The sequence below is a fragment of the Zeus faber genome (genome assembly GCF_960531495.2).
Source record: "Zeus faber genome assembly, chromosome: 11".
Classification (NCBI taxonomy): Eukaryota; Metazoa; Chordata; class Actinopteri; order Zeiformes; family Zeidae; genus Zeus; species Zeus faber.
In genome coordinates, this window is record NC_137205.1 from 17,436,086 (window position 1) to 17,461,141 (window position 25,056).

Consider the following 25,056-nt stretch of genomic DNA (forward strand, 5'->3'; position numbering starts at 1 on the left):
TTGTTTATGATAAGTTTACGGTTAGGACTGACTCAGCTAATTTGCCCTCAACAAGTTTCAACTGGACCCATATTGTGCAACCTTCTTCCCCATAGTGTGAAACGAAACCAGAAACTCAAATGAAGCCCCCCCACCCCCTGTTATTTGTGGGGGTGTGGAGGAGCTTTATAAGGATTGGGTTGTGATCAGAAGTGTATTAGGAAAGATCTGCTTTAGAAGAGGACACCCCTGGAAGAAGCTGGAGGTAATGTGGCGTCGTTACATAAGCTTTGCATTAACAACTGTATTCGCCCCTTTTTTTCCGCTCATAGATAAAAGTAGCGATCTTGATCGGGTGTTTTTATAGTCGTGGTCGATTTACATTGAAATGTATGAATTTGAGCTTTTTGTGGGGGTTGAACCATGATATTCTTCTGCCTCAGTGCAAATTCTTTATCAGAAATGCAGACGCTTGGGACCAAGTACGCGCTGTGGCTTTGGCTTCTCCATGTGTCGCCAGTGAGCTCCTTCAGCCTGTTCAGTAGGTCACACTGGTTTTTCTTTTGTTCCTTACTGCGCTTAATATTCAAAACTGAAGTGATAAGTCTCTTGCGATTTTGTTCATTTAGAAGTTAGAAATGAGAAGAAAATGAACACGCCTCGGCTGAACACCCACGCAAAGTCTCCGCCTATTGTACACATGATGTCGTTTTCAGAACAAAAGATGTTGGTAAAATGACATTTGTTGGTTCTCTGTGGGGGCATTGTAAGAGGCATAATAATAATAATAGTAATAATAATAATAACATTTGTAATTGGTGTCGATACAAAGTGATGGTGTGTTTTAGTGTGTGGAACTCCGAGAAATAATTAGTATCTAACACTTATTATTATTATTATTATTATTATAATACCAGGAAGTAAGGACGTGCCGCCGCAGGAGGGCCAAGTGAGGCTCGCCGGCTCGGACAGCATCTCGGAGGGCCGGGTGGAGATCTACCATGACGGGAGATGGGGCTCCGTGTGTGACGACGAATGGGACCTGGCGGACGCCGGCGTGGTGTGCCGCCAGCTGCACTTCCCCGGAGCCCAGTCCGTCGGCATCGGAGGGGCCTACGGAGAAGGTGAACCTGGGTGTACTTGCCAGTATCCGCCACCAAGGGGCGTTGAAGCTATTTACTTCTCCTTTTTTTTTTTTTGTTACAGCCCGGGTTTATTTAATTAATTCATGTATTTATTTGTTCACGTATTATTAAAAGCACATAACGATATACAAACAGAAGAATCGGAATCGGTTTATTCGGCCAAGTACATTTTCATACACACGGGTTGGTACATTGTTGTGTTGTTGCATTGCTCAACTGTAAAAACGAAAGAACGAAATATAGAATTTACAAAACTTGTTCTATGCACAGGATCAATAAAAAGGCTCCGGCAGGGTGAGGTGGCACCGTGGTTTTGGGTATTATCCGTGGGTATTAATATAAGTATAATGTAAATATAGATGGTATATTCTGTACTAGTTGAATAAATATGTATACAATAATACAGGCATGATAACAATGCATGAGTGGGTTTGTGTTATTAAGATAAGATGGGATAAGATAAACCTTTATTAGTCCCACACCACATAGTAAAAAACACCATAAATAGGAACCAGAGTACTAAGCGTATTGCACATATCTTGACACATTGCACATCAGGGATTATACTTTTCTTTTTTTTTGAGAAATCATTGCACTTGGATTTTCCACGTGTGTGTGTGTGTGTGTGTGTGTGTGTGTGTGTGTGTGTGTGTGTGTGTGCTATTACTGAACAGATAGGGGAACAGCATCACAGAAAGGGCGTCGTCATTTTGCCAGTTCATGGCCTTTTTATTGCTAAAACTCAAAATCAGTTGTGTGAGGGCAGTAATAGCTTAACATAAAAATGAAGGTTTCTTTTTAATATCTATGTATAAAGAATGTTGCCGAAAGCAATGTAAAATGTAAACGTAATCGTAAACGACAAACTTTAAACTTTAAGCAAACAATAAGTAATACCTTTTTCCAAAATACAAAAAATAAATATTATCGATTATAAAACAGCACAAATCCTTCCAAATCCTCAACGTTATAATTTTTTTGTAAACTTTTTAAGTAGCGATGAAGGATTATTTCATGAGTGACTGTCTGCTTGTTGGTAATTAAATGTTGATTGGGCCAAACCCAAATATTCTCCCAGTTTATAGCCTATCATTAATAAACTTGTTCCAATAAGAAAAAACATAACAAAACAATATATTATGGCAGAGTTTGGATATCAGGATGACCTATTTTGGCTATATTTAGTTATTTATTTGCCAGGGAAATTATATAAATTATATATAATAAATTATACTCTGGACTAGTTACGTGCGGGTTGTGGCTCCAAACACCCACTTGCATCGTGCGAGGTGCGTGGAGTAGGTGCCACCGCCCTGTAGCGGTTACAAACTGCGCGTGCGTAGGTGTCTGTGTATCGTCTTACCTGCTCGACGTCGGCAGTGGCTTTTCCATTGATATTTTATCTCTTTTGCTCTTTTTGTTAATGAAGGCATTCTGTTCTCCCCTGTGTTGGATGCAGCGTTGTGCCACTTCCTCACTTTGCGGGATACATGGAAGTCGTAAGATACAAACTGTGCGAGTTCATGATGCGGTTCATGGACTCGAAAGGCATCGGAAAACTAGGACCCGGAAAAGTATAAATAATCACAGGAAGTCATCACCGCGTCATCAGTCACTCCGTCATTGTTGCCCCATACGGCATCAAACGCTCACACTTCCGTCACTGCGTCATAATTGCCCCGACACCAAACGGTCACCTGTCCGTCACTGAGAGTGCAGCACTATTTCCACAGACGACACGGTGACTTATAACAATGAGAAGATCTGGTTTCCAGGCAAACATGGACGGTTGTGTTAAACACAGGAGGGTTGGGCAGTGTCGGCCGCCTAGCAGTTGCTCTGCGAAACGAGCAACCAGGAGACGACAGCCCGGGGGGGTGAGCCCATGTGGCGTTCAACCTAAACCTCGAAAAATCGCGCTGCGTTTCGGTGAACCCGGGAAACTGCAATACGTACCAAACACGACTAAACTGGACCCGTGTATTTCTGCCTGCAGCTTTATTTCAATTTATTTCTGAACCTGCAGTTTTGCAATTATGTTACTCTTTTGGTTATAACACCATTGCCTCTAAATTATTGAAGCTTACGCTTACTCACAATGATTTTCTTCCGTTCCAGGATCTGGACCCATTTGGCTGGATGATATGCAGTGTGAGGGAACAGAGAAGTTCCTGTCCAGTTGTTCATTCAAAGGCTGGGCAGTGACAGACTGCAGGCACAAGGAGGATGCAGGAGTTATCTGTGAATCAGGTATGTCATCTAAACCCAAATCCGTTCACTCACAATGTCATAAGCGTTGAGCGGAACTATCATCTCTCAGCGGTTTGATAATGACTATCTCGGTTCATTTCGTCAACGTCCATTTCAATCCCTCTCCCTTTCAGGCACCATCAACGATACCACACACTCTCTGGACCATAGCATCGGTCTGTCTGATGAGCTGGGCCGTCTGTTTGACAGTGGGGAAAGCTGTGATTTCTTGATCATCTCCGAGAGTCTCACTGGCAACCAGGACGAGAATGGGACCTCGGAGGTGTCTTCCACCACAGTCTGCGCACACAAAATGATCGTCTCGCGGTTCCCGGGCTTCAATGCCACGGAGGGCGCGAGCAGCATATCTGTCCATCTGAGCCAGGCTTGCCAGCCACACCTCACCTCCTTCATCAGGTAGAAACAACTGTACTAGAGCTCGAAATGCATGGTCTCCGATCAAAGGGTTCCCGCTGCTTCAATAAGTCGTTTCAAAATCCGCTGTTTCACATTTTGATAATATGACCCTTCCTAGGTATGTTTATACCCGGAAGATAGAAGTGAGCATCTCCTCCGCTCAGTGTGTCCACCAGATGGCCTCGGTCTTTGGAGCGAAGAAGGTGATGGAGGAGGTCGGCCGACTTTTCGTCAAGTTTCTTCCGGAGGATGTTACGTTTCACACCCAGGTTTCCTTCCATGAGTACTCGAGGGAAACTGGCGACCTGGTGCTTCAAGAGAACTGCCTACAATACCTGGCCTGGAACTACCAAAATCTGACCAGCTCACCTGCTTGGAGCCACCTCTCGGCGGAACTCCTCGGAGCCCTTCTGTCCCGCTCGGACCTGGTGGTGCCAAACGAGTCCTTCCTTCTACTTTCTTTGGAGAGCTGGGTTTCCCAAATGGGCAACTCGACCAGTCTGGAAAGTCAAACTGCTCTGTTGGGCCACATCCGTTTCCCAATGATCACCGCTGAGGAGCTCTTTAATCTGCAGTTCACCTCCACACTCTACAAGACTCATTACAGTCTTTTCCGGGACAAACTTCTGAGAGGATTTCAAGTGAATGCTCTTCCATTCAGCACGCTGAAGAACAGCTCGACCTTCCAGGGCCAGGACTTTGATTGCCAACCCAGGATCTACACGGACCAGCCGTGGAGCACTGCCATTGCTTCGACGGACATCACAGAGATTGTTCAGGTAGCGCCACCAATTTCCTATGCCCACAGGAATCGTTATGGCCACAATTACCAACGTTACATACCAACCGCTCGCTCTCCATACTCGCGAAGCAGAAGCTGGTTCTTCAGCACCCCTGCCCACGGCAGTGCGATCTTCAAGAACAACATCATTCGATGGGAAGCGAACGTCCTTTCGAGCCAAAGAGATTGTTCTGACCGAGGTTTGAGCTGCGAGTCGCTCCCCGCTGCCAGGCTGAGAGCCGAAACCTCCCTAAGCCAGTACCAGAACGGCATTCGCTTCGGCAACCGCCTCCTGCTGATGTGCCAAGGAGCTTTCATCGCTCATATCCAGGACTTCAAGGAGGACATGACTTACCTGTCTGCTGAGGGGAGCAAGGGTCCCACCTACCCCTGCCCCAATAACCAGTACGGATACTGGTTTGTGGTAAGACCAGAATATATCTGAGCCCGGGACAGCGCTTCACGTGTTTCACGGCTTCATTAAATCATTACTCTCCCATCAAATTATTATTATTATTTTTTTTTTTATGAAATGATCAATTTACACTTTGTATCATTGACATGATTGAGTTTTGTTCAAACAAATGTTACATACGCAAGCAATCCTTCATAAAGCTTTCAAATGATCTGAGATGATTAGTGTTGTTTTTGTCTCATTTTCTCAACTTGTCAAAATGTATTTTCATTACACCTAATGTGTTTCACCACGGATTACCCAAAATAAAGGGGCTTGTTGATGGTCTACAGGGCATATGTGATCTGTAAAGTCCTATTTGAGCGGCTCAATAAAGGAGCAAGAAAGGTAAGTAAATAAGTGAAGCACGTTTTAAAACAGGGATAACACCGTGGTGTTGCGCAAGTAGCGTCGAAAGAAACATGATGGAAGATGAATTAAAACAATCAGTGGTCATGAAAGCAAAGGTAAAAATGCAGAGGAAAATAAGCAATTTTCAAACGCGAAGAGTAGTTTCTAGGTGCTGCTTAAACCAATGGACAGAGGGTGAAAGCAGGGTGACCCATTACATCATCATTTAGCAGATGCTTTTGTCCAAAGCGACCTGTGATTATTCATACACTGACAGATGCCCCCATCAGGAGCACACAGGGGTTAAGTGTCCTGCTCAAGGACGTGACAGCATACTATCAGTGGACCAGCGACCTCCATATTACGAGACGTCCCGGTCTACCTGCTGAGCTACCGCCCCCCCTTTTAAATTGAGGTTGCAGCGTGGGGTGGATGAAAGGCCCGGATCAGAGGAAAAGAGAGTGAGCGATGGGTGGAGGAACTGAAGGTAGGAAGGAATTCTGTTGAATGTTGAATTCTCTTCGCGATGGCGTCAGTGTTCCCCGTAAATTGCCAGTTTTTGGCCGGGAAAATCATAATGTCCGGTGAAAATAATTTCCTCTAAGCGCAATTTAAATCAGTGCTGGGTGATAAAACGATAAAGACAATTATCGCCATATTTATTTTTTCCCGGTAAATATAAAATAAATAAAAGAAATTACACTCAATCAATTCTGATTAAGAAAAATAAACAAAAAATTCCGCAGATCCGTTCCTTTCCACGCTCAGCACGTTGCAACAGAAAGCCAATCACTTTGGATGATCTATCGCTGACCTTCAACCTCGGACCAATCACCTTTGTCGATATAGACATAAGCCCCGCCCCCTCCCCCGTGGACAGGTTGCGCTTGTAAACACAGTAGAGACACACACACACACACACACACACACACACACACACACACACACACACACACAGGGCGAAGACAAAGCACAGCGTCCAGAACTCTGAGGAGAGACAGAAAGATGATGGGTCATTGGGACACACATATATAGTTTGGCGTTTTTTTGGGGATATTTAAGTTCCGACAGACGTTAAACATCCAATGTGTAAAAGATGTCGACAAGACGTCCCGACGAAGACGGACAACGCCACAAACTTTATTTATTTATTTAGACCTACTTGCCATATTTATTTTGTTTTTGATTTGGTCAAAGTTTTATTTTAGTGAAATGTTAAATAAAGTGGCTGCACTTGTTACTTATTGTTCACGGACGGAAATGATTTGACTTCAAGTCGCAACATTCGTCATACTTATTTATTCATTTTTAAAATGGCGTTTACTGGCGGGATTTATTTTATTTTGAATATTCGATGAAAAAACGATTATACAGCTACATGTTTAGATGATGTCATGCTCTATAAAGCCTGCTTATCAATTGTTTTTAAAGCTCAATAAACACAGATAATAGTTGACCAGAATCTCTACCATTTGCGCGGTGACATTGCAATCTCCCAGGACATGTTGGACAGGAAGCTCTGGATGACGTACATTGAAGCTGTGTAAACTTGTTTAATTTCTTACCGTCAACTTTTCCCCTTTAGATAGAAAGGCCGTGCCCTGTTATCGGGCGGACTGCAGAGGAAGTGAGTGTTCCATCATTCTTTTAATTGTGCAGTACACAGCCCGTTGCGTAAAAACCCTCAAAAAAAAAAGTCCCCACCAACGTGAGGTAACTCCTCAAAACGATGTCACGCATATGAATTCCGATGCACAAGCTTCAGTCCGTCGAGGGTGCACCCATGAACTTTGGGCCGGAGGGAACCGCGGTGATTCACGGGGCGCTCTCTGACGACACACCTCGACCTCACGCTGACTCCTTGACCAAAAGTCTGTGATTTCACTTTCACATGACTTTGTTTTCCGACAGACGTCTTCACTCCATCCCTAAAAGGTAAAATCACCTTGTACTGATTCACTGTCTCAACCTTGGAAAGTGCCCCGGAGATGCGTGGGAATTCCCCGTTAGTCGGCCGTTGCCGGGACACATTAAAGTGTGAATACATTTTGGGTGAGGAGGGCGGTGGGCGAGGAGGATGCTCGGAATTCATGGGAAGGTGCCGAGGGCGGTCAGTCGGTCGGGTCACAACCAGGCATTCCGCGAGGGGAACAAATAAGCTGGAGTCATTGAGGATGTGGGTCACTGCCACAGCACCCACCAGTTCCCGCAATCTGATTATTTATTTATTTTTTGTTTTTTTCCCCCTGCCTTGCCGGGCACTTCCTTTCGGGAGTATTCCTGGCCTTTCCAAAGGCTGTAATTTGAAAGTATGGAGGTTCGACCATTCCCGAGCCCCTCTGAGGGTTTGCAGTGCACAATGTCCACAGGGAAGCTGCTTACAATGCACTTCTGGGACAATCCAGCCCTTCTCCTCAAATGAAAACCTCATGTTGATATAACACGGCAGATTTAAGAAAGCGAACACCGCCTTATTTCAGAGGGAGAGACAGAGAGAGAGAGAGAGAGAGAGTTGTACGGTGATATACGGAACAGGAATAACTATAGATTTGCATCGCTGGAATCTCGTGCCCGTGCTCTTTGCCTCATTTGTTTGTCGCGATTCCTTAGCACAGAGAAAAAGGAAACACACCCTCCTCCACAGCCTTGTAAAACTGCCCCCCACCCGCCCCCCCACACGCGACTTTGCTCCCCCAAGTCCTGGAGCGAAGGTGGAGGGAGGGTCAGTCGTCTGCCCAGGAGCTGGGGCCTCGCCTCATCGCTCCACCTTTGGGTTTCAAAGGGAGCCCACCGTTTCTGACGCCGGGGCCACAGGACTTTTCCCAGGGATAGACTTTTTTTTTTTTTCTTTACCCTGTCGCCCTGATGGCTTTCGCACACTCCAGAAAGTGGGACCAAAAGTATTTACACCCGTTTGATCTCGGCATCGTCGTTTCCTCTTGTTTATCTTCTTTTTCCGACCCCCACCCCACCTCCACACACTCACACGCAAACTATGCGCCGCTGTCTCTCTCCCCCCGTCGAAACAACCCTGACGCCTGGCAGATTCCACCGTACTACAGTGTGTGACTCATTGCGCCTCGCCAATTTCGGTAACTTTCCTAATCTATCGAACGATCCGTCCGATCCATCCCGGTTTCTGCAGTTTCCAAGGCCCAGCGGAATGTCTGAATCCGAATAATTTAATGATAAATGATCAATTTACATCAAAACAAACAACATTCCGTCGCTTGGATGTCGCACGTTTTTTGTTGTTCATCCAAGGCGGCCGAGCGCTTCGGATCATTCTCCTGTGGATCATTCGACTCGAGCCCGGACGTGGACGTGACGCGACGCGAGGGGGAGCTTCCATTTCTCTTTGTTCATTCGACCCAAATCGACGAGACCGAGTTACCAAGTTACTATGAGTATCTCTTTCCTCCTCCTCCTGCCTCTCTTTTAGGAAGACATCCAATCACGGAGGCTGGCGGGGGGAAAGAAAGAAAAAAAAAAAAAGCAACCAAGCAAAAAAATGGATGTAATTGTGGAAAAAGAGTGGAAATATTTCTGGAGACCCTATAAGAACACATTTTGGCCCGGCGGCCAAATATGATGTCAGGGAGCGAGGCGAAGCGTAGCAGATATGGCTCCTTTCTGCGCTGTCCCCTTCTCCGTATATCATCGGCTCTAATCATTCAACTAACGCTGCCCCCGACGCTGATCCCCCCCCCCCCCCCCCCCCCGAAACCCCCACCCCAGTCTCGAGCCAGAATCAACACCAGAGGCCGCAAACCCAAACTCCTGAGATCCTTTTCCTGAGGTGCTGCTGAAGTAGAGAACTTTCCAGTGGAACAACCGTTCATTTTTGCTGCGTGAGTCACGGATTTAGAAAAAAAAAAAAAAAAAAGCAAAAGAATGAAACTATATCATAATGTTTTCTTTCGCAGAAGGGAGGAGGGCCCGCTGCTTATTCCCGGGAAATCCACACCAGATTGAATCTATTATGTTTAAAGGGGGTGATGTCACCTTCTCTACCTCCGCCCTCCTCCCTTTCCTTCCGTTTTTTTTGTTTTTTTTTTGTTTTTTTTGTTTTTTTTTTCTTATCCATGTGTTTGCGGTGTCCTTAGAAGCTACTGGAATTGTGCTCACGTTTACATCACATCACAAAATGATCGCGTCGAGACACCCCAGTAAGCGTAGGCAAAAAACGACTCAAAATCAGTGTCGGTACCAGAGATGGAAAGTGATAAAGTACTGTAACGACTTCCTTACTTTACTTCAGCATGTTGTGTAGTGTCTATCCCTACTTGAGATATATATATATATATATTCCACTTGTACTCTGTTACATTTCAAAGCAAATGTCTATCGTTTTTACACGACTACATTTCTAACACACATTACTGACATTACTTTTGTGTGTGTGTGTGTGTGTGTATATATATATATATATATATATATATATATATATATATATATATATATATATATATATATCTCAAAATAAACCCCAATCATGATGCATGAGCACTCATCTGCAGAAAAAAATAGGGGTAGGGAGTAGGGGTATCATCTATCAGGGCAATGACAAGTACATACATACAAAAATATGTTTTTTTTTTGTTTGTTATTCCGTGCTAAAGAGAGTTGTATAAAGTAAACTAACAATGCTGTCCTGTTTTATTAAAAACAAAAAGTTTTTCGATTCATAATATGATTATTGGAGAGGAATCTACAATAATCATAATATAATAATTATAACCACAATAACAATAACAGTAATAATAATAACAATAATAATAATCATCATCATATTATTATTATTAATAATAAAATAATAATAATAATAATAATAATAATAAGATGCGGGGGAGTTGGGAGGGAGTCAATACTTATTTTCATTGACTTATACTTGTTACTATTCTCTTCTACTTGTTGTTTTCATTCACTTTTACCTCTCGAGTACGTGCCCAGTGCACGAAGGGGAGGAGCTCGGTGGGCAATAAAACGCGCCTGCTGAGAGGGGCTGACGGCAGTGGAAAAGTCCGCTTTCTGGAGGAACCAGTGACAAGAAGAAAACACATTTCAGTCTCCTGCTCCCACTACTGGATTGTTTCCCTCACCCGAGACACAGAAGCCGTGGAGCCGTTGTTTGTGTAGCATCCAGGCGACTTTGAGTCTTATTGTTACTATTATTATTATTATTATTATTATCCTGATTTTCCAGTCGTTAGACTCCAAACTCCAGAGAGAACCGGAGATGACTTGGACGGTGAGCAGTTATTTTGTCACTTTGGCCATTTTGTTCGTGTGGAGAGTGGAGGAGCTAACAGAAGCCTGCAGCTGCTCCCCTGCGCATCCCCAGCAGGCGTTCTGCAGCGCGGACGTCGGTAAGTCTGATCCCGCCTAACATTCAATGCATCGTCCTGTACAAACGATACTCCGCGCCTACTTGTTTGGCATATAACACGTGAATATATTTACTTTTTTTTTACCCCCTATGTATTACCCCCCCCCCCCTTTTTTTTTTTTTTACTTATGACGCAGAAAGAGTTGAAATAGTTAAAATCGCTCGACAAAAGAAAAGTGTTACTTTTTCTATTTTTTCTTACAACTAGGCCTACTAATACTAATAATAATTATCATCATAATAATAATAAAGATAATAGTAATAAAGATAATAATAATAATAATAATAATGATCATAGAGATAGATAAAGATAATAATATAAAGATAAAGATAATAATAACAATAAGGATCATCATTTTGATCATAAATATAATGATCATGATAATAATAATGATGATCATAATAATGATTATAATAATAACAATGATGATCATAATATCATGATTATAATAATAATGCTAATGATCGTAATAATAATAATGATGATAATAATAATAATAATGATGGTCATAATAACGATTATAATAATAATAATAATAATGATGAAGATGATAATAATAATAATAAAATTGATGATAATAATAACAACAATAGTAATGATACATTTTCTTGTATTGAACCTTTCATACACGTTCATGTTCAGTTCAAAGTGCTTCATATTAAAAAAAGGGAATAAAAGCAAAACAAACAAATGAAAACAATGATTATGATTTCATTAATTGGCAGTCACGTGGCCTGGCGCGGGCCACAGACACTGACTTCGGGGAGCTTGTGGTGATGCAGGCATGAGGGCGAGGCGATACATCGCGATATTATCGATGTGCAGTGATACAGGACTGTATCGTCTGCGATATCGGGTTAAAAGTTGTCTTTACTTCTTGATTACAGTAAAGTGAAGGAATTTTCTGAACCTCCTAGACACAGTGTCTATGTGAAGCAGCTGTCCAAATCACAAATGGTGTTAAATACCTGACGAAAGCTCCGATAGCCCCCCCCCCAAAACATCGTCCGATTATCCATTTCCAGGCATCAAAATAATATCACGATTGTCAGTTTTGGCGGTGTCGCTTGGCCCTCGGTCCAGGCCATGTTTATGAATGAAAACATGGCTTCCCTCCATCCGCAGCTCGGCTCAACCTGGCACACGTTTGACCATCGCCCAATGAATGGCTTTGATTTTCAGCCTTTGAACTCCTCAAGATGCAATTTTTCAGATTCCTTTGCCCATTCTACCTGTCACAAAAAACTGCCTGTTCGCTGAGCTCCCATGCCAGAAAAAACTGCACAACAGTGGCCGGCTTGTCCAGCTATTCAAATTGGGTTTGCTGAGGGTCTTTTTTTTTTTCTTGTTGGTGAGTTGGCTGAGAATGTGGCACGCATACAGAAGATGACTTATTCCGAGGTTTCCCTTTACTAGCGGCTCCCACGGGTCCGCAGGGCAGTGGTTGTCAATGTGGGGTCCGGGGAGGGACCACCAGGGCTCCTTCAAGAGGTTCCAGGGGGTCCCCCCGCCAAATGATTAATACAGTGGTTACCGACTGTATTAATGACTTGGCGGGGGACCCCCTTCGCCGTTGCAACGTTAAGAGAATGTACAATGATGACTGTGTTGATCCTAGTTTTCGCTTGTTTAATAATGTTGATTGGAGAATTCGGCATTATTGAGCAACACCACCTTCAGCCGTAACCCTCATGAGTAACACTTCCTCCAGTCGATGAGTACGTTCTATTTGTTGTGATGTCAGAATTTTTGCAATGGTTGCGTACGTACGTGGAAAATGTGAGATGCCGCTCTCGTCACATTCCAATTCACCCGAATCACGACCTTGTAAGGTACTTACATGTCCGTTTCCCTATCATTATTTAATACAAAATAATGCAAACTATAAAATGAACCGCACCCACTTACACCTTTACTCTGACACTCAAGCACTTTTAGGGCCAACTCCTCTAAAGTTATGGTCTGTTTAGTGACCATGTTTGTTCCTCATCTTAAGCCTATTAAGCCTCCGTATTTTCTGTTCTCAAGGCTCGAAATTCACTGTTTTGCAGGAAGTGGCAAAGAGTGTGTTTCAATCGAACTGCAACGGAAGTTGTGTCACTGACACCACTCCACATTTCACGGTTTCACCAGGAGCGAGGGCAATTCTACTGAAATGAAAGGTTTTCATAGATCCTTGCATTCCAAGTTTGACGATTACAAACCTCTTGTTGTTTCATACCTGTAGCGCTTTGATCCACAGAGACAATTGGCCTCAGACTATCGAGTCCCCGCGTTTCGAAAACAAGTAATTTCCTACTTGCCCAGAGAGTGTGAAAGGATCCAGATACAGTATGTTGTAAATAAGTTTAGCTCCCGGTTGCAAGTTTCCACCATTTAACAGTTCGACTTCTTTATTGCTCACGGCTGCCGAGGGAAGCTTAAGACTTCCGTCATCAAATAAATGTTCACATTTCGCCCCCGTTAGATCAACCATGCGGTCTCTGCCCGGGAGCTGAGCTCTTTTGGTAACGCTGGAAGAACTGTTAGTGCTTTCGTCCTGTGTGCGCGACGCAGGGCAAAAATTTCACAACATTTTTTGGGTCCTGTTTCCATCAGTCTTTGACAGCTGTTAGTGCGATCCCGTCCATTAATCATACGTGACGCCAGTAGATCAAGAATGGGAGAAACGTTCTCATAGATCTTAATTGTAATTCCCTTGAGCGTTGCTGTGCTAATGCATAATGCAGTTTTGGGAACAGAGAATGGAAATCATTTGGGAACTTGAAAGGAGACAACCCATCCAGCTTTTTTTTCTTTTTTTTGGGGGGGGGATGAAGACGGCCCTGCAAGCTGTGCAAACAAGGACGACATTAAAAACCAGGTCACCCATATTTCATACATACTGAACGGAGCGCGCACTCACTACGGCTGCTTTGGACTCTCACACTGATAGTTGCGCTGTCTGTCGATTTTTAATAATCACAGTGTATACAACGGCGAAAAGCCTTAACGGTAATGAATGTAATTATCAAATGTTACGGGGACAGTGGCAGGGATGTAGTATAACAGCGCCCCTCCCCCAGTGCCAGGAGGCTACGTTGAATTAAAATGAAACGACCTTCAACGTCTGACCACTACAAAGCTTAATAGAGGAGAAGGTGAGCGTAGGAGCCAGGGCCGGACGGATGGTTCCCCCCCGATAATTTGAAGAGTTTCCTTCTTCCCATCCCTCTTGTCTGACGGAGAAATGGTCGCGACAATAATAAGCAGCGAGGAAGTCGTTCTTCGTCAATAATTCTCAAGTTCAGAGAGATCTTTACAAACAAAACTCAAACTGAAAAACAAGACGGATGTAAGTATGTTGCCTTGGTGTGTTCAACATAATCGGCATAAAGTAGTCACCATTGAAGTTTTTTTTTTTTTATTATGCTCTCTTGTGGCATGTAACATGTCAGTCTCAGTTCCAGTAATGTTTTTGGCGAGGTGGTCCGAATTGAGACGTCACAGGAGTCTGACTTTTCTTTTGGTCCTGCTAGTCCTGCCAGCGGAGACAGGCCTCACTGTGGGCACTGCAAATGCGAATCGTTGTATCTGACCTACTTTACATCCGTAAGGGGGAGAAGTAATCTGTGATTTTGCACACTCAGGAAAAAAAGGGAATTGCCGCCAGTCCCCATCGTAACCGGAGGAGTTGGAGAGTGTATTTTTACGTTTCTCCTGAAGCAGCAACACTCGCAGTTTGTCTTCCGTGGCGTGCGTGTGCTGCTTTTTATTTCTTTTTTTAATTTGCGGCTCTTTTGAGAGCCAAAAGGCATCTTTAGTGGCATGACCTTGAGAAAAGATTTGCAATGTACATCGGCAACGGCCCTCTGAAAGGTGACAAACGACGTCCTCTGTCCTGTGCATGACGGAAACTGCTCAGTCCAAATTCTGTTAGACCTCCATGCAGCCTTTGACACGGTCGATCGCGGCACACTGGTCAACTGGCTAAGGGACTGTATTTGCATCTCAGGCTCAGCCCGAGATTGGTTCTGCCCTTGAATTCTAGTTGAAGTTTCTCAGTCACAACTCGCCTTCGACTACTGCCAGCATTTAATCTGGGATCCCCCAGGGCTCAATCTAGGGTCAACTATTGTTCTCATTATAGGTGTTATTAATAATTATTATATTTTTTTTGTCCAACGACACTCAAATATATCTCTCACTCAAACCTAATTCCTTCTACTTTGGTTTCTCCCAGACCTCTATTTCCAAGTAAAACTTGTCCGAAATGGTGCAGCTAAGCTATTATCAAAATCAGAAAAAAATAAATTAAAAAAAAAAGGAGACCACATCTCTCCAATCCATCGCATGTTTGCACTGGCTTCGTGTCGAGTTTCAGATCTTACCACCGGCGTTTCTATCGCTGCGTGGCTGTGCGTCTATCTATATTTCTGAACTACTCGTGCCTTGCCATACTGTTAGACCCCTAAGGTCCTCCCGACAAGGTTTATTAGCCGTCCCACGGTGCCGTCGGAAAAAAGAGCCGGAGACAGGACCTTTTCTTCAGCTGCACAGAACTTTGCCAGATAACATTAAACAGTCTGCCAGATAACATTAAACAGTCTGCCAGATAACATTAGATCGGCTGTTTCGGTTGGTGTCGTCCAAGATCGACTTAAAACCTACGTACCTAAGTCCCTTTCCTACAACTGTGATTGACTTTATGCATCACTTTAGGCATTTATTCATCTGTTAAGCACTTTGGCAGACATCTGGTTTGTTTGTGAAGGCACAATATAAATAAACTTCGACTACTCCGTTAATATGGCCGCTTCCACGGAGCAGCTCTGGTGCACAGAGGGAGCCACGAAGGCTGCATGACACACAATGTTTTGCACATTTTCCTGGCGACGTCCTGGATCCAGACCTCTCATTCCTCCGCGCCTCCTGGCTGCTCTTGTTCTCCCGAAACTGGAGGATTGTTCTCACTCGGCGGTGTGGCGTGGCGTAGTGGGGCTTTCGCGATCATGGAGTCTGAGTTTGATGGTTAATTGTCAGAGAAATATTTGCAGTTAATAATTTAGTTGTCTTTCTTGGTCTTGTTATGCCACTACAAAGGCCTATTGTAGTAAAATGAGGGGAGACGGGTTTCTTTGCCTTCACCCAACTGATGAGAATGCACATCATTAACATTCTATTCATTACAACATATCTCAGAGTGTTTTTAATTCAGTTGTCTTTTATTTCAAATTCAGACATAATCATGTGATTGGAGAATCAGTTTGACAAAATGATCCCGATCGGCTCAAGTAATTGTGATATTCTTCCCTGTAAATACTTTCCTCTCTCTCTCTCTCTCTCTCTCTCGAGTGCAGGCGTCCTCCATCGCTCCTTTTCTATCCCAATCTCCGTGTCCACTATTAATTTTTTTTCCGACCTCATACTTCCTGTCAACAGTTCGCCCCCTTTTTAGAGCCTTTAAAGGAGATGTTCTTTAGGTCTCTGTTGTAATCAAATTAGGTCACGTGTGTTTCACAGCTCCATGCTTCGGTCAAATAAAAAAGCCTTATAAGAAGATCTTTTTTTCGGTAAGGCTATCGTTGGTCCGAGACAGTCGGCAGCACCTCTCCACCGCGGGGAGAACATCTGGAGGACATTAACCCGGTCGCCTGCTTCAATCCTAGGTTAGATCCTAGATGGATTCGAATGTGATTTTTGGAGACCGCTTTGACCTTTAGCTTAATTGTAGTGTCACTGGGATATTAATGTAAGGGCTTTGAGCTGGAATTCATTTACTTTTAACGAACAGAATGCACCATACCAATGATAATCAAAATACTGGCAGCTAAGTGCTGTTTGAAGAACCCATTGTAAGCGGGAAGCTTAAAGACTTGCTGGAGTTTGAAATCTCATCAGTGCGGCTCGAAGAAGTTTTCCACTCCAGCTATTATGTTTTTTGGTCCGAGCTTCTCTTAATCGTCATTATGCCGGCAAGATCGTGCGAAAGTCGAAGGTTCAGGAAGACAAGTTAGAAAGAGGGAGAGGTCGGTTTGCATGTCAGCACTTCTATACAGGGAGAAAGGTAGGCCAGAAGAGGAGCCTTGAGGCGAGGGGGTTGGGGGGGTGGGGGGCGTTCAGCTTTTGGAATACTGCTGACTGGCTTCCTCCTGTGTCTGGCTGGGGCCTGGCAGCCCAAATTCCTCTATCTGATTGCAGCTGATGAAACTCTCATGTGCTCCCGTCACCTGCACACTCCAGACACGGGCCATGTTGGTGTATTATTGCCAAATCGTGCACGCAGAAATACATCCCATCAGATGCAGACGAGCGGAATCAACTTTCCACACCAAAGCCCTTTCGACTTTATTGGCCTCAAAACCCAAACTGTGTGTCTTCTTCCCTTTCAGTTATAAGGGCAAAGGTCATGTCGGAGCAAGAGATTCCTGTGGGCAATGACGTCTATGGAAATCCCATCAAACGGGTCAGGTATGACATCAAGCAGATCAAGGTAAATGGTTGATTTGAACTCTCCAACTGAATCTCAGCAGCGAAATAAACTTCTTTGTAGATTTCGGTGTCTCATCGTGTTTTTTTTCCTTTCTTGCTAGATGTTCAAAGGGCCAACCCAGGACATTGACGCCATCTACACCGCACCCTCCTCAGCAGTGTGTGGGGTGACTCTGGAGACTAACGGCAAGATGGAGTATCTTATCACAGGTACCTCAGTGACTGGACAGCGTATCCCATCTCACATCTCATCTTTCACACAAGTTGTATGTCGTGAGAATCAGGGATCCCGGAAACTCCCTAAATCCAAACGGATTCATTCCGAGACCCCACTATCGCCATAATTTTATTTTATTTTTTTCATGTATTTATTATACGGTACAACCCTACAATCCCTCCCGCATATTACACATTATATGAAATTATTATTACAGTGATTCAACGGGGGCCATTTTTGTGTGAGGTGGTTGTAATTTCATGGTGAAGAGAGTGAGGTTTTTAGGGCATGCTCTGCAATACATTACAACATACTCCTGGAGTTTTTTTTAATAATTTATAATTCAACAAATTTTTGTTGAAAAATTTGCACGCTCCCCCTTTTGATCCCCAGGTTGGGATTCACCGATTTAGAGGACGGGTGTCCTTTTCTTTCTTTGTGGCATGACTGTATTTCTAAGTCTTTATACAAATCCAAACTCATTCCCGCTAACTCAACGTTCCAATTTAGGAAAACTGGAGACGGACGGGACAATGCATGTGACCCTGTGTGACTTCATCGAACCCTGGGAGGCCATGAGCGCCACCCAAAAGAAGAGCCTGCCTCAGCGTTACGAAATGGGCTGCGACTGCAAGGTAGGACGGGCTGAACATGTCAGAAGAGAAAATCATCCCAAATTTACAAATTATCCCGGGAGCATAAACTGACCAGTGGCGATTCTCTCCCAGATCACTCGCTGCACCTCCATCCCCTGCATGCTCTCCACCCCGGAGGAGTGCCTCTGGACGGACTGGGTGATCGGGAAGAGCATCAGCGGACCCCAGGCCAAACACTTTGCCTGCATCAAGAGGAGCGACGGCTCCTGCGCCTGGTACCGAGGCTCCGCGCCGCCCAAAAAGGATTTCATGGACATCGAGGACCCTTAACTCCACCGAGCGTCACTGTTCAACATGACCGGGGAGGTCTGCAATTTAAATAGAATCAGATAAATTCTTATAAATTACAAATTGATCGACCATTAAAATTGCTAATGTTATTTTTTTTTTTATATACTACGAAGGCCATAGGATCTGTATTCACTGGTGAAGTTGTTACCATGCAGGAACTGTCCATTAAAAAAAAAAAGTCTTTCTGCACTATTCTGTTGTGTTAGTATTTTCAAATCGACCAAAGTTATTTAAATCGTAACCAAAAGTATTTAAATGAATATGAAATAATGAGAGAATAATTAAATGAATCGGTAAAACATACACAGGTATACACGTGACAAAAAATATGAATATTTTGTGAATTTATGTGTTCATAAATAAACAATGGCTGGCAATTTTGGATTCTGGGTGAGGTTTGAGTGGCACTCTGTGTCCCTTCTGGCTTTAGTATTATGACGCCCAGTGTGCTATATGTGCTATATGTTACATTTACAAAGCAATTGGTTTTGTTTTTTTTTTGTTTCTTTTTTTTCAAATACAATTTTACTTTTCTGAAATTTCAGTATTATGACATTAGGGGCCAGTCTATGTAGAAATCAATGCTTGATTGTGTTTTTATCTTTATTTTATTTTTATTTCGTAATGGTTTTCTTTCATGACAGTGGTCTTGTCTAGAAGTAGAATGCACTTTTATCGCAGTTGCCTTAGCAGTCATATTTTCTGAAATGTATTGTCTGAAAACAAGGGGATTGAATCCTCCATTTTGTATTTTTGTATTATTACAGCTATGATACACTTATATCTTGCGCTTTTCTATTTCTAATGCCATGGTCTAAGAGCATATTTTTTATTTAAGGTGGTTTGGTAAAAGTCTGAATTAAAAAGGGCCAACATTGGAGTAAATGACACCATTGTTTTATTTCCAAAGGAAAGGCCTGACACTTTAACAATACTCGACAATGTGCATATATTTTTAATTTACATTATAGGTAATATTTCTGAAGACCAGGCCAAGCAGTGAAACAAAATGTGCAGCCAGTTGTGCTTAATGTTATAATATAAAATTTGAGATCAGGAAATTATTCACACATGGTTATCTCAATGTCAATGCAAATTTACAGAGATGTAAAAATATTCTTTTTAGCTTACCTGCTAGAAAGCGTATGGTAGGTGTCTTGTGCTGGTTTAACATAAGACTATTTGAGAGAAGGTAGTATTTTTGTGCATGCATGACCTTGAATAACTTAAATAATACATTCAATAAAACACTGAAAACCCTTTCGATGTTTATTTTTGTCAATGAACAATATTATTCTAAAAAGGGGCTAAAGATTTAGTTTCAGAATGAGTTCAAAAAAATTGTATCAATTATTTCTTGGTTAATTATTGTAGTAATTTGAATTACTGAAGTAAATGAGTGTTGATCGGAGCCTATTGCTGTGTTCAAACTCATGTACTACGTACTACTTATGCACAATTGCACAATCATAATTGTCTTCCAATTATGTACAATGGTTTCGGATAGGCACGTGATATGAGGCCTAAGCCCGTGGCAGGGGAAGATGTTTCCAATTTTGCCCCAGAGATGACTTTGATGTCCAGACACGCTGTTGAAGGGGGGGATCTTCAGGATCACCCTGGAGGCAAAGATTTGCTGTTTGCTGGCAGAGGGTTTGAGCAGTCTAAACGGTGGTGCTCATAATTTCTTCCCATTGACCAGAGTTATTTGAGTCATTTAAGTAGCTCTTTGATAGCCACATGCCACTCTTAGAGAGTTAGCGTTTCATGGATTAAGGCCCTTAGCAGGCTTGTCAGCCATCAAGTCAGTCACGTCGTACTTACTGTATCCTGTTGGATAAGTATCTGGTCATAATTTGAATAAATGTGCACCGTTGCGATTTATGGGGACTGGATTCATGTTATCAAGTCTAGTCAAGTCAAGTCAAGTCAAGTCAAGTCAAACAAAACCTAATTTATAAAGCGCATTTCATCCCAGGGCAACACAATGCGCTTTACAAAGAAATACAATCAAAAAAGGAATATAGTTGTCAGCTGGTCATTTCAAAAGAATGCCCCTGAAACAACAGCAATAACAAAGCAGCAACAACAACAACAACAACAACAGCAACAAAAGCAACTACAACCGCAGTAGCAACATCAGCAACAGCAGCCACAGAAAGAACAACAGCAGCAGCAACATCAACACCAGCAGCAACAACAACAAAAATAACAGCAAAAACAACTGCAACAGCAGCAGCAACAGAAACAACAGCAACAAGAGAAACAACAACAACAGCAGCAGCAGCAGCAATAGCAGCAGCTACAGAAACAATAACAATTGTCTTCAGGATTATGAATGATCAATTCTGGTCACTGTCAACTTGCTACATCTATGTCTATATACAAAAAAATAGCCTATGTCTTTGAGGTCCAGTATCCAAGTAATTGAGTGCCTCAGGTGGCCTTGAAGTTGCCTCAACCTGTGACCTGTGAAAATCATGAAATTAAACGTGAAAAACCAGAACTGGACCCGGTTGCAACATAGATCGTGGGTTGCAGCAAAATCACCTCTGACGCACCATTAACCCGTCGCCGCTTGTCATCACATGTTGGTGGCTCTCTGCTCTCTGAGAAAGAGGGAAACTCCTGTCACCCTCAGTCAGACTCAGACGTCGAGTCAGGACGTGTTGGAAAACAGTGTGCAGCGCCGAAGAAAACGCCTGTTCAGTTCAAAGTGAGAGAAAGTTTCAGCAAAGTGAGTGAAGAATACGTGATAGGGATTTTTCTGTCTCTGGCCCGACTAGACTTTCCAACATATCCACAGGGCCTCTGACCCCCAAACTGGAGGACAGCTTTGGCATCTCCACTATTGACAATTCAGCCCATCCATCAAAATAGTGACACTGAAGTGCTTACTGGTGTGGCGGACCACTCTGTACCTGTACGGAATATCACAGTCATTTTGTTGGTATTATGTTATTATTATTATTATTATTATTAGGAGTCAGCTTTCTTCTCCACTGAAGGTGCATGGTGCTCAGAAACCGTAAAACCCACGGCCACGAAACGGATTCAGCGTGTTCTGAAACTAGGAAACACAAAAAACGGGATTCATAGGCCAGATGGTGGCGCTGTAACGACACCTTTTAACATCTGAACCGCTGGTCGTAGAAACAAAATTCTTGCGTCCGTGGAGCCCTTGGGTCATGTCGAGTCAATTACATGCCCATGAGATACGAGAGTGTCCAGACACTTTGTTGTTGAAAATGCATTTACGGATCCGACTGTTAGCCTATTAGCTTACTGCTATCATTTCCCACTCAGTTGAGCCCGTTTCAGCCCTGATGGGATGCTCATGATTAATCAATAATGGATCATTCATCAGTGTTCTATCATGTTGATCAAGTCAACAATCAAATGAAAATAATTATTTTGTCAGGAGAGCTGTGAGGACGGAAATGTAATAACTATACCTGCCTACCAGAGGGAGCTATGAAACGTACACCAGGCTCTAATCTTATTCTCAGTTTAGTTTTAAATGCTGTACTGTGTGAGGGAAACACAGCGGGTCTACTGGACATTGGCTGTTGTCCAGCAATTTTGCCATAGCTATTATGGAATTACTGTTAATGACTCCATTATTCAATCATTTAAAAGATTATCGATCAAGACTTTTAACTCCTAATGAAACAACAAGGGTGATTTATTTTGGTCACCCTATTTTTCACTTATATAAGCCATATAACCTTGGTTTAAAAAAAAATAAAAAATAAAAAATTACACCTATGGTTCGGTGTGAAACAATCCAAATCATTTCAGCAAATTGTAATCCACCGTAATTTAAAATGGCCTTTCTTTCTGTAGACATGAGCATTTGCAAGTGCCACCAGGGCTGCAGGACAGTCATTTCCATTGCCCTGGCCGTCAGGTCACAATAATAAGGAAGGATGATATGTGCAGGCATTTGCAATCCTGCAATGGGGAAGCACCCCTGTCTGTGTCAACATGTCTCATAGTTGGGATCACCATAACAGGAAGTATAAGAACAACTAGTTGAAGCACACGATGAAGAACATCAGGAGTTGATGGGACATTTTTTTGGTTGAGTTTCAACGTCAAGATGACTGCGATTTGTTCATGTCCGAAGTCAGAGACCCTTGACATTCACGGTGCTCCATCTTTAGAAGGCCATACAATAAAATTGTTGGGACCCATTAGCCTACCTACTGTGTGGTGAATGTTTTTTGTGAATGTTCACTGGAATTTGTAATTTTTTACTCTGAGAGGTTTTACATAACTGGGTGACAATTATCAATGTAATGCACGTTTGTGGAGCTTTAGAGCTCATACTTATCCCTGTAGTTTAGAATGATTGAAAAGCCACTCATACATATTCATATATTAATGATATGAAAACATGGGTGTTTGTTTTTGCGCATCAATAATTATTTGAACTAAAATTGATGTATTTCAAGATATAGTACAGTATATATAATTTTCATATATTTATAATTAGATTTCTAATATATAGTTTTCATATTCTACTTTGTGAACTATGACCTGGAAAAAGAAAATACAATAGGTGATGCTCATAAAACTGAGGCCTCATGCGGGAGTACGGGCCTAAGGTGAGAGTTCTGCAGCTGGACCCTTTTGGAGAGCTGGTGCGGCAATGGGATGGGCCTCTAACAGCCACTGGCCAATAAGCACCGCGCAGGCCCGGATTGGTCTGATTCGAGGCCGCTTGGCGGCGGCGGGAAAGGGAACCGTGCTGTTGTCTGTAGCCGGTGTTTGACCATGGCCCTTGGTCCGCCACAGATGGGTATATGAAAATACGTATCCTTGAGATCGATCGAGTGAGCCAGTCCCCTGGCATGATGTAACGCAGCAGGTGCTGTGCAGTCAACATGCAGAACGGTCTCTTTATAATCAGTTTGTTGAGAGCTCGCAAGTCCAGAGTTGGTCTCACTCCCCCTGTCTTTTTGGGAACCAGGTAGTAGGAATAGATGCCGGTCTGGCTGTTCGCTGGCTGAATGACCAATATAGCTCCCTTCCTTAGAAGTGCCGCTATCTCCTTTGATAAGGCAGATGCTGCCATGGAATTTGCCATCCCTGTCTGTCTGATGCTTTGGAAAGGAGGTCGTCAGTGTCAGGGCTTTGCTCTGTTTTGTTATAAGTATATTCTGTTCCTGGTTTTGCTCCGTGTTGTTATAGTCATTCTGTCCCTTGCTCTCTCTCTCGCCCACTCACTCTAGCTCCCTCTGTCTATCACTCTGGTTCTGCATTTCTGCCACTGCACAGCTGACACCCATTCTGCAATCTAGCCAGCGGTCTTCACCTTACCCATCACTCCACCAGTTTATAACCAGTTCCTCGGTCACCCAGTCTTTGCCAGATAGTTGTCAAGACTACCACTTACCAACTCTCTGCTTCCCTGCCTGACCTACCTACCTACCTGCCCTGCCCTGCCCTGTCTACCTACCTACCTACCTGCTCTGCCTGCCTGACCTTCCCTGCCTTTCCCCCCCCCTGCCTGTCTTTCCTGACCTACCTACCGGCATGTCATGTCCTGCACTTGGGTTCACCTGACTGCAGTTTGATGGGGGGCGGGGCACCTTGAACTGCAGTGCGTAACCCCGTCTCAGTGTTCTGTCTAGCCATAGTGGTCGTGAGCACCTGAGACGCCACTCAAGGTAGTATAGGAAGAGGGAGGTCGCCTCCAAGCGAGGGGCATTTCCCATAAAGTCCTTGTAACTTCCCTCTGCCCTCACCGCAACAGACAGGCGATGTGCATGTCCTGCCCAAGGGGGGCCCTGCCGGATAGGGAGGGGGCTTGCCCAGTGAGTGAGGACATAAATGAGAACAGCGTTGATATTTAATCACACGGTTCTCATGTCACTCAGACAGGAGAGTGGGGGGCGTGGCTATCAGCTTAGATTCCATTTGCTGGATCTCAGTGAACCCTCCACACAGGTATCAGTATAGAAATGCCAGCAGGGGGGCTGCCGATGTGGCGTGAGTGGGTAGCCCTGTTCCGGTCTAGCAGGGCAGCCAAACATGGAGGACTGGCCCTCGTACCCCGACTAATAACATTGTCGGCGGTAATGCCATAGGCTCTATTTGTGGTAGTAAGGCATGCAATAAGCGGGGGAGCTCTAGGGGAAGGTAGCTCAGGAGGTAGAGCTGGTCATCTAGTAATCTATAGGTTGCCCAGGCTCCTCCTGCTAGCATGCTGTTGTGTCCTTGAGCAAGACACTTAACCCCTAATTGTCCCTGATGGCTGCGTCCATCGGTGTTTGAATAATTGTAAGTCGCTTTGGATAAAAGCGTCTGCTAAATGCAATGTAATGTAATGTAATGAAAAGCGGCCCAGCAGAATTAGTGACTGCCGTGAAGACACCCTGTAGCTAACTCACGGGTCTCCAATCTCATCCTCTTGGCATGAAAATCTGAGGTCGAGACGTGGTCAACCTGGGCCACCGTCTGAGCCTCGTAATAAAAACCTGCATTCAAGACAGGCTAGGGTGGATGGGGGTGGAGGTCATATGATTTTAACTCTTTAAAATACTTTTGTTTATTAAAAAAAACGTTTCTTACATATTTAATGATTTGTGTGTTACATGTGTATAAGTGTATAAGACCAAGTGGGGGGCTCAGAGCGTCCGATCTCAG

At 43.6% G+C, this 25,056-nt stretch overlaps 2 protein-coding genes across 3 annotated transcripts; both read left to right on the forward strand.

Moving 5' to 3' along the window:
* Positions 1-159: 159 nt before the first annotated feature.
* Positions 160-5,198, forward strand: LOC307237051 (galectin-3-binding protein A-like). 2 transcript variants are annotated; one of them, XM_080009661.1, is made up of 6 exons: positions 160-244; positions 423-520; positions 897-1,103; positions 3,243-3,374; positions 3,509-3,791; positions 3,910-5,198. In XM_080009661.1, the coding sequence occupies exons 2-6, from the start codon at positions 442-444 to the stop codon at positions 5,015-5,017; spliced, it is 1,809 nt and encodes a 602-aa protein (XP_079865787.1). In that variant the 5' UTR covers positions 160-244; positions 423-441; the 3' UTR covers positions 5,018-5,198. The 2 variants fall into 2 exon arrangements, with proteins under 2 accessions (XP_079865787.1, XP_079865788.1); XM_080009662.1 differs by lacking the exon at positions 423-520 and having other exon boundaries at positions 185-244.
* A 5,201-nt stretch (positions 5,199-10,399) lies between these two features.
* On the forward strand, positions 10,400-19,662 carry LOC307237251 (metalloproteinase inhibitor 2-like). The gene is made up of 5 exons (XM_080009950.1): positions 10,400-10,746; positions 17,139-17,239; positions 17,340-17,448; positions 17,966-18,090; positions 18,184-19,662. The coding sequence occupies exons 1-5, from the start codon at positions 10,617-10,619 to the stop codon at positions 18,379-18,381; spliced, it is 663 nt and encodes a 220-aa protein (XP_079866076.1). The 5' UTR covers positions 10,400-10,616; the 3' UTR covers positions 18,382-19,662.
* The last annotated feature ends 5,394 nt before the right edge of the window (positions 19,663-25,056 follow it).

Coding starts and splice junctions, on each gene's coding strand:
- LOC307237051 (XM_080009661.1), top strand. CDS start 442: ATGCAGACGCTTGGGACCAAGTACGCGCTGTGGCTTTGGCTTCTCCAT. Junction 1,104..3,242: donor CGGAGGGGCCTACGGAGAAG/GTGAACCTGGGT, acceptor CTTCCGTTCCAG/GATCTGGACCCATTTGGCTG. Junction 3,792..3,909: donor CACCTCACCTCCTTCATCAG/GTAGAAACAACT, acceptor GACCCTTCCTAG/GTATGTTTATACCCGGAAGA.
- LOC307237251 (XM_080009950.1), top strand. CDS start 10,617: ATGACTTGGACGGTGAGCAGTTATTTTGTCACTTTGGCCATTTTGTTC. Junction 10,747..17,138: donor GTTCTGCAGCGCGGACGTCG/GTAAGTCTGATC, acceptor CTTCCCTTTCAG/TTATAAGGGCAAAGGTCATG. Junction 17,240..17,339: donor ATGACATCAAGCAGATCAAG/GTAAATGGTTGA, acceptor CTTTCTTGCTAG/ATGTTCAAAGGGCCAACCCA.